This window comes from Oncorhynchus mykiss, chromosome 1, assembly GCF_057628025.1.
Source record: "Oncorhynchus mykiss isolate SJ-2025 chromosome 1, ASM5762802v1, whole genome shotgun sequence".
Classification (NCBI taxonomy): domain Eukaryota; kingdom Metazoa; phylum Chordata; class Actinopteri; order Salmoniformes; family Salmonidae; genus Oncorhynchus; species Oncorhynchus mykiss.
This window is the reverse complement of record NC_143022.1, coordinates 46363941-46378490: the sequence shown is the minus strand read 5'-3', so window position 1 is coordinate 46378490 and position 14550 is coordinate 46363941. Positions and strand designations below refer to the sequence as shown.

Sequence of the window (14550 nt, the reverse complement as noted above, 5' to 3'; positions counted from 1 at the left end):
AAAACTGACAGGACAGTATTATTTTGCTCTGAATGACTTCTCTACGCTACCGTGACATACTATAGATACAACCTCTGACGTCAAGTTACTTTAAACACAGCCAGATTTTAAAATGGAATAGCCTGAAATGGTTTAAAGTGTGCGTATCAGAGCACCTCAATGACGACTTGCGCCACGGTGAATCAGGATTAGCTTCAATCAACCAACTATTGCCGCCACCTTTCTCTTTCTGGATTCTACAGACTACCCATCTTTCTTACTTTCTCTCTATCGTTTTCTCCATGCTGTCCTCCTACCCTGTCTCTAAGCAGTCCCTTTCTGGCGTGCTTATTTCCTCTAATGGGACTGGCTAACGCTTACCTGTCGCCACTGCGTGTTGTCCAATCAGAATCGAGGACGGTATGGCACCACCACGTTCATTCTTCCTCCTGGCTTATCCCTCCTTATCTCTTTATGGGATCGCCTGCCTTTTGGCTACTCAGCCCTATAGAACTCCACTAGAGACCGAGCCATAGAGCAGTGTTTCTCATCTTCTCCAACTTCTCCTTCTCCACATTTGTAATCTAACGCCACACATGCACACCTGATTCCACTAACCAAGGGCTTGATGATTAGTTGAGTAGTTGAACCAGGTTAGCCTGTGTGGGGATTAATTTTTTTTAAGAACAAACTTGGGGGTACTCGATGACAGGGGTTCTAGTGGATCTGACAGACCCTACAAAAGAACCCTGCGGACGGGGCTTCTTCACTGATGTCTGCCGATGATACAAAACATCTGCGGATGCCTGAACAAGATGCAGCCTTTGGAGATTGCTGTAAGGGACCGATGCCCCCCCCACCCCCACGTCATAGATGTTCTAAATTGCTATGGGTTTAACCTGGATGCTCAATCCCCTGTTCTGCTGAGGCTGACGGTTCTTTCGCGCTACACCTGTGGCTTATCACACGGTAATCTTCCTGGACACACTATTCAGATATCAGGAAACCAATGGCCGTTCATTTGCCCAAGCCAATCCTACTGTAATGCCACGTGATGAGTGCATGTCCTATTTCCTAGAAGTAATTCAGTCCCTGATTGTACCTGACAGACATGGATCACAGGTAATGATCCCCTGGCGTGTGCAACAGGGTTTACACTGGCTACTACAAGGACACCTTTTTATAGCCCAAACTGTAACCACACACCACAACAAGAGTGACGTCTGTGCTATGTACATTTCACAATCGTGAGAAACAGTTATACTAGCAGCGAGCAGACAGACAGTTATAAGGCGAGAGATAGACACGTTCGGTACACAGTAGCTACAGTGTTAACCACTGAGTACCACTCCAAATGGCACTACGCTGACAGTGACCCCCATATTCATGTTAAAGGTTCAAACTGTTTTCATTAACTCAAACAGCTACTTTTATTCAAACGTCTACAGCATAGAACCTTGTAAATTGGGACCTGGGGCTTTGGGTTACATATATGGCCTGAGGTTTTCATTATTCTCATTGCTAATCTCAGCAGGATAGTGCTGTCCTTCAGGTCCATAATCCCGTTAGGCGAGTCTCATCCTAATCCAGCCAGAACATCGCTGTCCGTCCTGGGCTCTTGTGTCCCTGTCAGGTATGCTGCTGCACCACTGAACATACAGGTATGATATGTTGCTACTACCTTTTCACCTAACCTCTGCACGTTGAGTAACTTGACTGGATTTACTACGGGGTTTCTTGTCAAATGTGTTGGTGAGACGTCAGCGTTGTGGTGTGCTTCTATTGTAAAACAGATTGTGAGGCTTGTGTGTAGACATTTACAGGTATAGGTGAACATTTAAAACTAGTCGGGGGTGGTGTTGCGCAAATTGACAATCCTTGCGACAGTTCATTGCCTTGCAATAGTTCACTTGAATATAGTTCATTTTGATGATGTGCGCGCGGTTGTTTGTTACAGAGCTGGTGGCACAGACCACTCCTAGTGCTATGGTCTGCAGGGACGAAGGTGGTACAGACCACTCCTAGTGCTACGGTCTGCAGGGGCGAATCCTCTACTTTTGCAGAGCACTTTAGGCTGCACTGCTGCAGTGTGTTCTGTGACTTTATAATGTAGTCATTTGCCGGCGCCTGCTTTGATGCAAAGAAATCAAAGGTGCACAGTTTGAGCTATGATCCTCAGATTAGGCCAAATATCAAGTGGCAAGGGGATAATCTATCAGAGAAAGTCCGTCTGGGATTAAATGGCCAGCATGCACAGGTTCTCTACAGGTATACTAGTGTGGCAGAGGCCATGTTTTGTTGGTGCGACAGAGTGGGTGCAACCTGATCTCACTTGGCCTGTACATGGGATGACATGTACAGTTGGAGAATACATTTTATTTGATTTGAATTTGATTATATTCAAGATAAAATAATGACATTGTTGTTTTCGAAACCCACAAAAAGGCAGAACAGCCACACATGTTGGTTTTCAGCGTGTTCTCTAACAGTTGGATGAAATCCTTTTCCTGACTGTTGTTCCTGTCTACAATTCTGCGGTAACTCACTTGTCCTCGAAAGCAGCTTGTCAGTAGTGTGTGATGAAGGTTATGCCTTGAAACGTGCTATTCTGTTTCCTCTTTAAACGTCAGGCTTTGCCAAACAATGTGGTTGGAGCTTCATAAGACCAAAACAGCAGAGCTTCTTTAATCACAGGCTCAAGTGCTGGCAATTATTATCTTCAAGCAGGATGTGGAGAGCGATTATTGGCAATGCCAATACACAACAACGCAACAGCTGCCAGAAAAAGCCAAAGTCAAAGCTCCCCACAAGATCCCACATGACATGGCATTGCAAAAACGATTTCACGTGCATGAAAAATAGTTCACCAATGACTGTTATAATCAGCATGGTCTCTGAAGTGGCTAGATGAACCTTCAGGAGTTTCATGCTCCATTGCAGCATATACGACATTCTGACTGTCTCTGAGGTACCGGACGACATAGAAACAAACCTGGTTTATTCATATTATGGGATGCTCACTTCAGCAGATGTTGCCCTAGTTACTGAGCTGTTGTCCTGGTATTTGCCTTTGTCACAGGATGTTTAACTGGGTGGTGAAAGTGGTTCCTCAGCCCCCTGACGCCCCTGGCTCTCTGGGACAGGAGACAGTCAATCCCACACTTGCATCACCAGTAAGAACACACTAATCACACCTGCATCACCAGTAAGAACACACTAATCACACCTGCTCACAAATCAACTCACCTGTATATCTGATCCCCTCACATGATAATACCAAAAATATTTTAAAAATCACAAGAAAATGTATATTATTTATGACTTGTCCTCTTCACATTACCTGACTGTCTCTCTCCATCTTTCTCTCCAAAAGCAAAAAGTGTCTAAAGATGAAGTCAAAAAAGAAGGTGATGCTTCTGTTCTTCAAACAGTTTATCATAGCTTTGTAAAACAATGAAACAACCATGAATACGTGTGTTTTATAAATGCCTATTCAATTTGTTAACCCTCTTCTTCACTTCTGTTTTATGTACGTGAATCTCAACAGTCAATGCAAAACCAGCCAAACAGAAGGAAGAGGATATTTCAGAGGACAATGGGTATGTGTGTAAAATTTGACCTGTGAGCAGTCTGGTCTGCTTGCATACAGACTTTTTGCCAGGATGGTGATGAAGGTGGCGGTGGTGATGGTGATCTATCTCTCTCTCTCTCTCTCTCTCTCTCTCTCTCTCTCTCTCTCTCTCTCTCAGTATTCAGAGTCAGAGTGGAGTGATGACCTGGCTCTCCAATGGCTTCACCAGTGCTCTGCCTCAACCAACAGGCAGCCCTAACCTCAGCAGATCCAACTCTGTATCCAGGGTGAATGTTAGACTGTACCAAACACTACCTGTATCAATCAACCAGTCTCTAATTGAATCAGTGTGGGTCTTTTTAAGCTGTATAAAGGGTTAATATGTGATTCTATGTTTCTCTAATCCCTCCACTTTCTGCTTCCATCCATCAGTCACTGCAGGAGGTACAAAGAGAGGATGAAAGGTACAAAGAGAGGACTTTTTTTAAGTGTTGGTTTTGTGAATTCCGTTGACAATTTTGTTGTTGTATATTACTTCAAAGTATGTTGAAATGTGGAAATATATCATCTTTTTCAAAAAAGTTTGATAGCTCTATTAATTGACTGACGATTCCTACTTCCAACAGGAATGGGGTGATTAAGTGGATTGCAGAGGGACTGAGCAAGGTGGTGCCTCAGCCGGATGACAAGTACAGAGAGGATATTCGAGAGGAGGAGGAGGAAGAGACAGAGGTGAGTTGACACTATCATGTCACTATGTCACGGTTTCTGTGGAAGTAGATTGTAGATGCATTTTTTCAGGAGAGCACGTGGTGCTCCAGGTCCACTGGCTCCAGGTCATCTATAAGTCTTTGCGAGGTAAAGCCCCGCCTTATCTCAGCTCAATGGTCACCTTAGCAACACTCACCCGTAGCACACGCTCCATCAGGTATATTTCACTGGTCATCCCCAAAGCCAACACTTACTTTGGCCGCCTTTCCTTCCAGTTCTCGGCTGACAATGACTGGAATGAGTTGCAAAAATCACTGAAGCTGGATACTTATATCTCCCTAACTTTAAGCATCAGCTGTCAGAGCAGCTTACCGATCACTGTACCTGTACAATTTAAAACATCATTTTTGTCAGGTTGCCCTCATAATAGCGTTTAAACAATATAATAACTTTAATAATTACTACATGCCTAGTAATGATGCTACATTAAAATCTTAGCTCCCCACGATAGCGCAATATTCTCACTTAAAATCACTTTTGTAAAACAATTCTGCTCCCCCGGCTTGATGAATATCCGGCGATGGTCTATAATGGTGTAACAGGCTTTTGAATAACTCGCTTAATCAAAGCCAATGGTGTCACGGGGCTTTCAGAGAGCTGTGGGTGAGACGTGATAGCAACGTAATACCACGAGAGAGGTTTAGAAATGTAATAATCTGTTACGATATCCATGGTGTTAAGACGTTGCCGACTTCCTCTCGCCATTATCTCATAAGTAGCTACTCCATTTAACTGTTCCTTTTACAGTAGGCCTACTGTTCGTTTTAAAAGCATCGAGCCCTCTTAAAACGGAGTGGTCATGGCTTCCCAGGCTCTGCCGAGGTCCGCCTGCTGTAGTTTCAATTGTATTCTTGTTCAGCTTTTTTTGGGGGGGGGGGGGGGTGCTGATTACTCATAATGACATAACAAAAATGCCATTTTGCTGGAGTTTCTTTTTCTAATCCCCGTAACGAGTTTTTTTTTACTTTATGTTCCTTTATGTACTTAAGACGCACGAAGAGTATATCGCAGAGCCATGTGTAAGTACAGCTAAATAACAGGCTGTTGCTGGGCAGGACACCCATCTACCCCCTGAGTAGTCTGAGTAGTCTTACAATCAGTAGTCGGCAATCAATCCACCATAGCATTTGCTCAAAAAGCTTCACATGCGTTCAGACATTCACTTGAAGGATTCAAGGATAGAATAAAAAAATGGTGAAGTTCTGGACAAATGATATCAATGATTGATGAAATCTACTCCTTATCTTACAGACATGTGCAATAGGATACATTATAATAATAATCATTATGACACGAAAACATTGTTCTGAACATTTGAACAGCATTATTTTGCACACAATTCACATATTCCAGATCCTGTGGTGAAAGAAAGTTTCAAATTCATAGGTATAGATATGGGGACAATCATATCGGTAGATTCCTAATTCCTTTAAAACATCACCCTGTCATACATAACTGGACATCAGAGGAGCATTTTAAACTAGTATCATGTAATAACACACCATAACATGATCAAAACAGTAATGTGGTAAATATTCCATATAACCTTCATTGTAAAAATGAACGTTTGTGACTCTGGCTTCTTTTTTTCAGGTTTATAACATGAAAGATGTGCCAGGTATATGTTTACATTTGTCACACAGCAATCCCATTTTTTGTGTTGTAACTTCTTTGACTTATTATGGATGACTTATAACTAGCTATTGATGCTGTCTATTTTCTGTCTAGACGCAGAGCCCCTCCCACACATACCTGTGGTGGAGATATTTTCAGACGATGAGGAAGAGGATCGGGTACCACAGTTCCCCCTCAAGTGAGTCACACAGAGACCCCCCCCCCCCACACACCTTGCCTTCCATCCTTACCTCACTGAACAGTCACATCTCCACAGCCAAATCCACCTTTACTTGCTGACAAAGCTTGTCTTAATCCTAATCCTCTCCCACCCCCCTCTCTCTCTCTCTCTCTCTCTCTCTCTCTCTCTACCCCCTCTCTTTCTTCCTCTTCCTCCCTGTCTGTCTTGCGTTGCAGAGTGGTTAACTGGATTAAGAATGTTATTCCTCAGCCTGTGATGCTCCCTGCAGGTTACGTAGAGGCCCAGAGTAAGGCTCAGAGCAAGAGGTCATCTCTTGACAAAGGTACAGTCAGAGTTTAAATGTTTGAGGCCGGTTACCTGGACATATGCTGATTGTACAAACAGTAGGTACTGCCAAATGATCTAAAACTACATTGGAGGCAGCATATCTGAGAGAAATTAACAATCATTTCTCTGCCATCAGCTCTGGTGGACATTCTTGCAGTCAGCATGCCAATTGCACACTCCCTCAAAACGTGTGACATCTGTGGCATTGTGTTGTGTGACAAAACTGCACATTTTTAGAGTGGCCTTTTATTGTCCCCCGCACAAGGTGCACCTGTGTAATGATCATGCCTTTTAATCAGCTTCTTGATATGCCACACCTGTCAGGTGGATGGATTATCTTGGCAAAGGAGAAATACTCACTAACAGGGATGTAATCGAGAGAGAAATAAGCTTCTTGTGCGTATGGGAAATGTCTGGGACCTTTTTTTCATCTCATGAAACATGGGGCCAACATTTTACATGTTGCACTTCTATATTTTTTCAGTGTTGTATGTCTAAGTACTAAGAATATCTTGTCCTTTCCTCAACCCCCTCTCCCAGCATTATGAATACTACCCCAAACGTCGGTGAGGAGCGGACACGAGAAGCCATCCGCAAGGCCTTTTTGGTGTGGGAGCATGTGACACCACTGAGCTTCGAAGAAATCGCCTTCCAAGACGTCACCAACAGCAGCCAGGACGCGCTAGATATCATGCTGTTGTTTGCCTCTGGTTTCCATGGAGACATGTCTCTGTTCGACGGCGAAGGGGGATCCCTGGCTCATGCCTACTACCCAGGGCCCGGGATGGGCGGAGACACACACTTTGACGCAGACGAACCGTGGACCCTTGACAACCATAATCCATCAGGTTAGATAGACACGTTGTCCCCTTTGCCCCCATTGGCTCCTCAGTCAGTCATTACACACAGACAAATGACCGTTACTATTTCCATGTCATTTGTTTCTAAATGAATCCCTTATTGATATCTTTTGACATTCATTTTCGTTCTCCTCTTCCCATCTTTCTCTCCCCCGCTCTCCATTCCTCCCTCCTCTGCTCCCAGGTATTGACCTGTTCCTGGTTGCGGTGCATGAGCTGGGCCATGCTCTGGGCCTGGAGCACTCTGACAACCCCAGTGCCATCATGGCTCCCCTCTACCAATACATGGACACAAAGACCTTCTCACTCCCGGACGATGACAGGAGTGGAATACAGAAGATATATGGTGAGGAGCCCTTCCTCAGGCCCCTACAGTGCACGTGCACACACACACACACACACATACACAATAGACCCCCTTCAATTGAGATTCTCCCTCACAGCATGCCATACATGCTTTTGCAATGATCCTACTCTGTCCATGACTGAATAGAAGTCATTGTGCCTTTGTGTGTCGTGGAACTGGTGAATGTTTGTATGTGCACTGCAGACACACTGAAGATAGTATTTAGGGATCCTTGTCGTAGTTCACACTCATAGTTCAACAGATACTTTGGGGTTTTGGCAACGAGGCCCTTTATCTTCCTCCTCAGAGTCAGATGAACTGTTGTTAGCAGTTGCGCTAGTTAGCAACTTCCTTCAAACAGCACGCAGAGACACAAAAATGCTAACCCCCGAGTTCATCTGACTCTAGGGAAGTAGATACAGTCCTGAAGTATCCCTTTAAAGGTTGTACGTCTTGTGTAAGTACTGTATGTCTGTTTTTCCTCTCTCTGTCACTGTGCAACCAGAAGGGCTTCCTTCCAGAAAGCTCCATGGGCTTCCTGCCACAGCACGGAGTGGAAAATTAGACTCTCTCTCTCTGTGTGTGTGTGTGTGTGTGTGTGTGTGTGTGTGTGTGTGTGTGTGTGCACGCACGCTAATAAGCAACAGAGAGGGGGGCGCAAGCAGGGATATGTGTTAGATGAGTTAATTCAAACTAGTGGAATTTATAACGTCATCATCTTGGATTGTGCAGGGCCTCCAGACGATGCTCCCACTCAGGACCCCCCCACCACCACCAGTGATGACACCGCCCCTCACCAAGACCCCACCACCACTACTCCTCCAGATCTAAACCCCACCACCCCCCCTTATAGTTCTCTCCAGACAGACCCCCCCAGCCCCACCTATGACCCTGACACCCCAGACCAACCAGAACCTGAACCAGATCCCACCGACGCACCTCACCTCCCTCCAATACCTGACCCAGAACCCACCATCCCCTGGCCCGACCCTGTGCCGGTGACCCCCTACATCAGGAGAGATGAGCCTCGTCGCCCTGTGCAGCCAGACCACACCGCCCTGGACATCTGTGACGGGGACTTTGATACGGTCACCATGCTGCGAGGGGAGATGTTCGTCTTCAAGGTGAGAAGCAGAGCTATTCTAAGAATACAGCGGTTTTTAGTTTGTTTAGCTGTACTAATTCATACTTCATACTAATCTCCCAAAAGAGGATTTTTTTATTTTTTTTTATTTCACCTTTATTTAACCAGGTAGGCTAGTTGAGAACAAGTTCTCATTTGCAACTGCGACCTGGCCAAGATAAAGCATAGCAGTATGAGCAGACAACACAGAGTTACACATGGAGTAAACAATTAACAAGTCAATAACACAGTAGAAAACAAAGGGGGAGTCTATATACAATGTGTGCAATGAAGTTAGTCCATTTGTTCTGATGGTGTCTTCTGTCCTTTCCAGGGTCGCTGGTTCTGGAGAGTTAGAAGGAACCATGTTCTGGACAACTACCCAATGCCCATTTCTGTCTTCTGGGTTGGACTACCTGATGATATAGACTCTGGCTATGAACGGCACGACGGGAAATTTGTCTTTTTCAAAGGTCTGTATTTTCCTTGAAATTTCTTTTTTTTTGTAAAATTGTTGAAATCTACTTGGGGGCGTGTTCACTCTAGAAACACAGGGACCGAGATATCATCCTTCTCCACTGCATTCCTCATGTTTAAAACTACAGTCGGGAAGAGACTCATGGGGTGCAGCTAGCAGCAGTGGAAAGCAGCTGGCAGGCCTGGATGGATTGCATCAGTCGCTGCTCCAGATGCTGATTTCCTAGGTTTCAGTCTGAGCAGAGAATAAGACTTGGAGGGGATAGAGTAGAGCAGGGGTACGGGCTGCACCATTTCTTCATGTGTTCGGACTCTTTTAACTTTCTGTGTGTTCTCGCACAAAGGACAACCACGAGTTGCATCAGTAGTGTGTTTACAGAGGTTGAATGTGCTTCAGTGTTTTTAAGAGTGCTAAAAAAAAATGTTGGGCTCTGTTATAGTAAACTTTGTTGAATCTGAGAATGTAACAAATCACTGGCAGCAAATGTTGCAAATGGAACCTGTGCTTAACTTCTCTTTCCTCTCTTCTCACATCTTCCTCTTCTTGATGGTCCTCTACCCTCTCCTCTGTTCTCTACCCTCTCCTCTGTCCTCTGCCCTCTACCCTCTCCTCTGTCCTCTGCCCTCTCCTCTGTCCTCTGCCCTCTCCTCTGTCCTCTACCCTCTCCTCTGTCCTCTGTCCTCTACCCTCTCATCTGTCCTCTACCCTCTCCTCCTCTCACTCTGTAGGGGACAAGTACTGGGTGTTCAGGGAGGCTGACGTGGTGCCTGGTTACCCCCAGCCCCTGGTAGAGTATGGTCAGGGCATCCCCTCAGACAGGATCGACACAGCTATCTGGTGGGAGCCCACCGGCTACACATACTTCTTCAGAGGAGACAGGTGACCACATGCCCCCGAATGCCTTGCCTTACTCTACCATACTCAATCTCCACTAACTGACTGATGTAGTGTGGAATGATAAATATAAAAGTGAAATGACATTCCTTTAGTCAAGGGAAAGCCGTTTCAGCCCTGACTTTTGAGAGACAGAAAGACATAAGTTGCTTGCGGTAGTAATCATCAGCCCATTTAACTGCTATGTGTTAAATCATCTGTCTTGTCACCGTCCTTTCCTGCAGATACTGGCGTTTTGATGAAGAGTCCCGCACCGGTGACAAAGACTACCCTAAACCTGTCTCCAGGTGGGGCAAGGTCCCATCCTCTCCTAAAGGAGCCTTCCTCAGCGACGATGGCGGTGAGTGAGTCACTATAAGGGAAACTGTCCGTAAAAATGGAGGGAGGCTATAGATTCTGAGCTGAGAGGGGAAAGGGTTGGGACGCATGAGATTTTAGGTTTGGAGAGGTCGTCCATGCTTCACCCAGAAATCGAGTGCCTGGCAAAAGTATTCAAAGTGGTTTCCTGTAGTGAAAAAAAAACCTAATCTGACGGCCCAAATGTCTTCCTGATAAGTCATTTTTTTCTTTTCTTTTTTTCATCAAAATGGAAAGGTACTTGTGAAGGGGAATTAAAAACAGCCTCTAGTCCAATTGAAGCTTCACCGTACTGTAAATATTACTAGCACGGCTCGGCAATGACACTATCCTGTGAAGTGTGACGAACTTGTGTCATGATGAATAAACAGTTGGATCAGAAGACGCAAAACCCCAAAAAGATTAACAATGGCTCAGACTTTTTTTTAAAAATTATAATTTGAGAGAAAAAAAATAGCATGCTCACAATAAATTCCCACAGTGCATTTCAACAGTTGCCTCAACCGTATTTTTGTCTTCCCCATACCGAACCAGCTTACACCTACTTCTACAAGGGCTCCAAGTACTGGCGGTTTGATAACCAGAAAATGAAAGATGACCCAGGCTATCCTAGATCTATCCTGAAAGACTTTATGGGCTGTGAGGGAGCACCGGATGTGGACCCCGATACAGATGACACAGTAACGGGCGGCAAGTGGCCCACAGTCGACCAACCAAAACCTCAACCACCAATTGGCTCCGACCCGGATGATGTGGACCGTGACACAGATACGGATTACACCAACGATGTGGATTATGAACCTGATGCAGAGGACAAAGAGGTGGATGTGGTGGTGAGGATGGCTGAGAACGAGGCCAAGGTTATGACCCTGATCATGGTGACCGTGCCCCTGGTCCTGGTGCTGTGCATCCTACTATTGGTCTATGCTATTATCAACACCCTGCAGAAGAAAGAGGCGCCCAGACTTTTGGTCCATTGCAAACGATCCCTGCAAGAGTGGGTTTGATGTGCTCCAGAAATGGATTCACACACACACACACACACACACACACACACACACACACACACACACACACACACACACACACACGCACCATACACAGGCACATACAGTACACACACAAACATTGCATACAAACGCAAGCACATAATCTCCCTATCGTTCCTCCTTTACCAGTTTATAACAGGCAATTTGCACTTTTAACACCCAGTGTTTTGATTTTTTGTTGTTGTTAGTTAGTTTGTACCCTGTTGTAGTTTTATGTGTTCAAGCCAAGGATATCCACAAATGTCCTTATAAAACAGAGTGGTGGTGCCTGTCTACAACCAGCAAAGGAATGTCTAACTGTTGTGTGTGCTGAAAAGACAAAAGACCACCACCTCCCACTGTGTCTTTCCTCTAGTCTACAACAGCCCGGACTTTATCCATAAAAGGGCGGATTTAGATATTGATATTCAGACCCCCTTGGGGTGAAATTAAATACAGGGGTTCAAAAAGTGGTATATCTCATTGTACACATATTTAGGAAGGCTGAAAGTCTGCTAGAACGGAGTCTGGTTGACATTACCCAGATGTTGCTGATTTAGTCATTTTGGCTGCAGAGCCGGGGGAAGGGTTAGGATGCCTGCCAGCATTTCCTTTTCCTGAGTTAGAGTTATTTTCTCTTTGGAGGGGGGGGGGGGGGGGGGGGGGGGGGGGGGGGCAAGGGGAGGGGCTGAGCGGAGCTACATTGGCATTGTGCCTCCTGACCTAGATTAGCGAGGCCCACTCCTATTTTTCAAAACTTCTTTTACTGAGCGGTTTGGCTGGTGATGTCTTCCTGTGAGACTCCCCCTCCCCTGCCGCTATGTTTCACTGTAGACATTCTCCATCTGCAGTCGCTGTTTGGATCTGAGAATCTGCTCTATACCTAGGAGAGGCTTTAGTTCTAATCTGTGATGATGGTGTCACAGGGCTTTGTGATGAGGACTGTTGGAGTATTCACGTTGAACTTAACCATAAATTATGTCTTACAACTCTTTGTTGCCATTTTTTTATTTTATTTTATTAAAATGCCCCTCTGTGGGACTTCTTCCTTCGTTGCCAACTCTTTGTGTGCCAACCTCCCTCATTCAAAGGCCAAACACTTTTTATACTACACCCAGAGTGCAATTATTTTTTTGCGCAATAGACAGATGAAGACCATTAGTCCTAGAGGTTTTTCCTCAGCAAAGCCACTATGCACAAGTAAACAAAAAATGGTTGTATACGCTTCAGGTTTGGGGTCGGTTGTGAATCACCCGTGTTTTGTCATTTATTGTTTGTGTTTTGTATTAGTCGGTTGTTGGAGAGGAACCAATACTTTTAAAAACATATTTTTTTAAAAACGTTTGAAAATTCGCACAACATTTTGTGTTGTGCTCTCTGTACATTAGCAGAGTTAAATGATGCATGCAGGACATGTAAATGTATGAAATGTATAAGGATTTCAAAATAAAACATGAATCATGGCAAACAAGTCTTTGCGTGCAATTTGGGGTGAGCATGCTATTATGAGTATGAACAGTTTCTCATTCTCTTTCATTGTATTTTCCACTGTATTCCAACAGCAGTTCATGTCTGTATTTCTAAGCATGACCAAAAGAGGGAGTCTTTGTATCTACTATTATCAATGAGTATTGCATGGAAAACTGACAGGACAGTATTATTTTGCTCTGAATGACTTCTCTACGCTACCGTGACATACTATAGATACAACCTCTGACGTCAAGTTACTTTAAACACAGCCAGATTTTAAAATGGAATAGCCTGAAATGGTTTAAAGTGTGCGTATCAGAGCACCTCAATGACGACTTGCGCCACGGTGAATCAGGATTAGCTTCAATCAACCAACTATTGCCGCCACCTTTCTCTTTCTGGATTCTACAGACTACCCATCTTTCTTACTTTCTCTCTATCGTTTTCTCCATGCTGTCCTCCTACCCTGTCTCTAAGCAGTCCCTTTCTGGCGTGCTTATTTCCTCTAATGGGACTGGCTAACGCTTACCTGTCGCCACTGCGTGTTGTCCAATCAGAATCGAGGACGGTATGGCACCACCACGTTCATTCTTCCTCCTGGCTTATCCCTCCTTATCTCTTTATGGGATCGCCTGCCTTTTGGCTACTCAGCCCTATAGAACTCCACTAGAGACCGAGCCATAGAGCAGTGTTTCTCATCTTCTCCAACTTCTCCTTCTCCACATTTGTAATCTAACGCCACACATGCACACCTGATTCCACTAACCAAGGGCTTGATGATTAGTTGAGTAGTTGAACCAGGTTAGCCTGTGTGGGGATTAATTTTTTTTAAGAACAAACTTGGGGGTACTCGATGACAGGGGTTCTAGTGGATCTGACAGACCCTACAAAAGAACCCTGCGGACGGGGCTTCTTCACTGATGTCTGCCGATGATACAAAACATCTGCGGATGCCTGAACAAGATGCAGCCTTTGGAGATTGCTGTAAGGGACCGATGCCCCCCCCACCCCCACGTCATAGATGTTCTAAATTGCTATGGGTTTAACCTGGATGCTCAATCCCCTGTTCTGCTGAGGCTGACGGTTCTTTCGCGCTACACCTGTGGCTTATCACACGGTAATCTTCCTGGACACACTATTCAGATATCAGGAAACCAATGGCCGTTCATTTGCCCAAGCCAATCCTACTGTAATGCCACGTGATGAGTGCATGTCCTATTTCCTAGAAGTAATTCAGTCCCTGATTGTACCTGACAGACATGGATCACAGGTAATGATCCCCTGGCGTGTGCAACAGGGTTTACACTGGCTACTACAAGGACACCTTTTTATAGCCCAAACTGTAACCACACACCACAACAAGAGTGACGTCTGTGCTATGTACATTTCACAATCGTGAGAAACAGTTATACTAGCAGCGAGCAGACAGACAGTTATAAGGCGAGAGATAGACACGTTCGGTACACAGTAGCTACAGTGTTAACCACTGAGTACCACTCCAAATGGCACTACGCTGACAGTGACCCCCAT

At 45.0% G+C, this 14550-nt stretch overlaps 2 protein-coding genes across 2 annotated transcripts; both read left to right on the top strand.

The window, feature by feature from the left end:
• The first annotated feature begins 2942 nt into the window (after positions 1-2942).
• Positions 2943-6555, top strand: LOC149985516 (uncharacterized). The gene is made up of 9 exons (XM_090232266.1): positions 2943-3152; positions 3353-3386; positions 3527-3578; positions 3729-3837; positions 3983-4014; positions 4177-4282; positions 5915-5939; positions 6050-6134; positions 6353-6555. Exons 1-9 carry the CDS (start codon positions 3060-3062, stop codon positions 6474-6476), a joined length of 660 nt encoding a protein of 219 aa, XP_090088392.1. The 5' UTR covers positions 2943-3059; the 3' UTR covers positions 6477-6555.
• A 427-nt stretch (positions 6556-6982) lies between these two features.
• LOC149985515 (matrix metalloproteinase-15-like) lies at positions 6983-13021 on the top strand. The gene is made up of 7 exons (XM_090232259.1): positions 6983-7312; positions 7509-7670; positions 8403-8794; positions 9128-9266; positions 10000-10150; positions 10390-10505; positions 11057-13021. The coding sequence occupies exons 1-7, from the start codon at positions 7009-7011 to the stop codon at positions 11527-11529; spliced, it is 1737 nt and encodes a 578-aa protein (XP_090088385.1). The 5' UTR covers positions 6983-7008; the 3' UTR covers positions 11530-13021.
• The last annotated feature ends 1529 nt before the right edge of the window (positions 13022-14550 follow it).

Bases quoted from the DNA above. Each gene is read 5' to 3' on its own strand.
- LOC149985516 (XM_090232266.1), top strand. From the start codon at position 3,060: ATGTTTAACTGGGTGGTGAAAGTGGTTCCTCAGCCCCCTGACGCCCCT. The intron at 5,940-6,049 runs GTATATGTTTAC...TTTTCTGTCTAG, and splicing joins TAACATGAAAGATGTGCCAG to ACGCAGAGCCCCTCCCACAC. The intron at 6,135-6,352 runs GTGAGTCACACA...CTTGCGTTGCAG, and splicing joins GTACCACAGTTCCCCCTCAA to AGTGGTTAACTGGATTAAGA.
- LOC149985515 (XM_090232259.1), top strand. From the start codon at position 7,009: ATGAATACTACCCCAAACGTCGGTGAGGAGCGGACACGAGAAGCCATC. The intron at 7,313-7,508 runs GTTAGATAGACA...CTCTGCTCCCAG, and splicing joins TGACAACCATAATCCATCAG to GTATTGACCTGTTCCTGGTT. The intron at 7,671-8,402 runs GTGAGGAGCCCT...TGGATTGTGCAG, and splicing joins TGGAATACAGAAGATATATG to GGCCTCCAGACGATGCTCCC.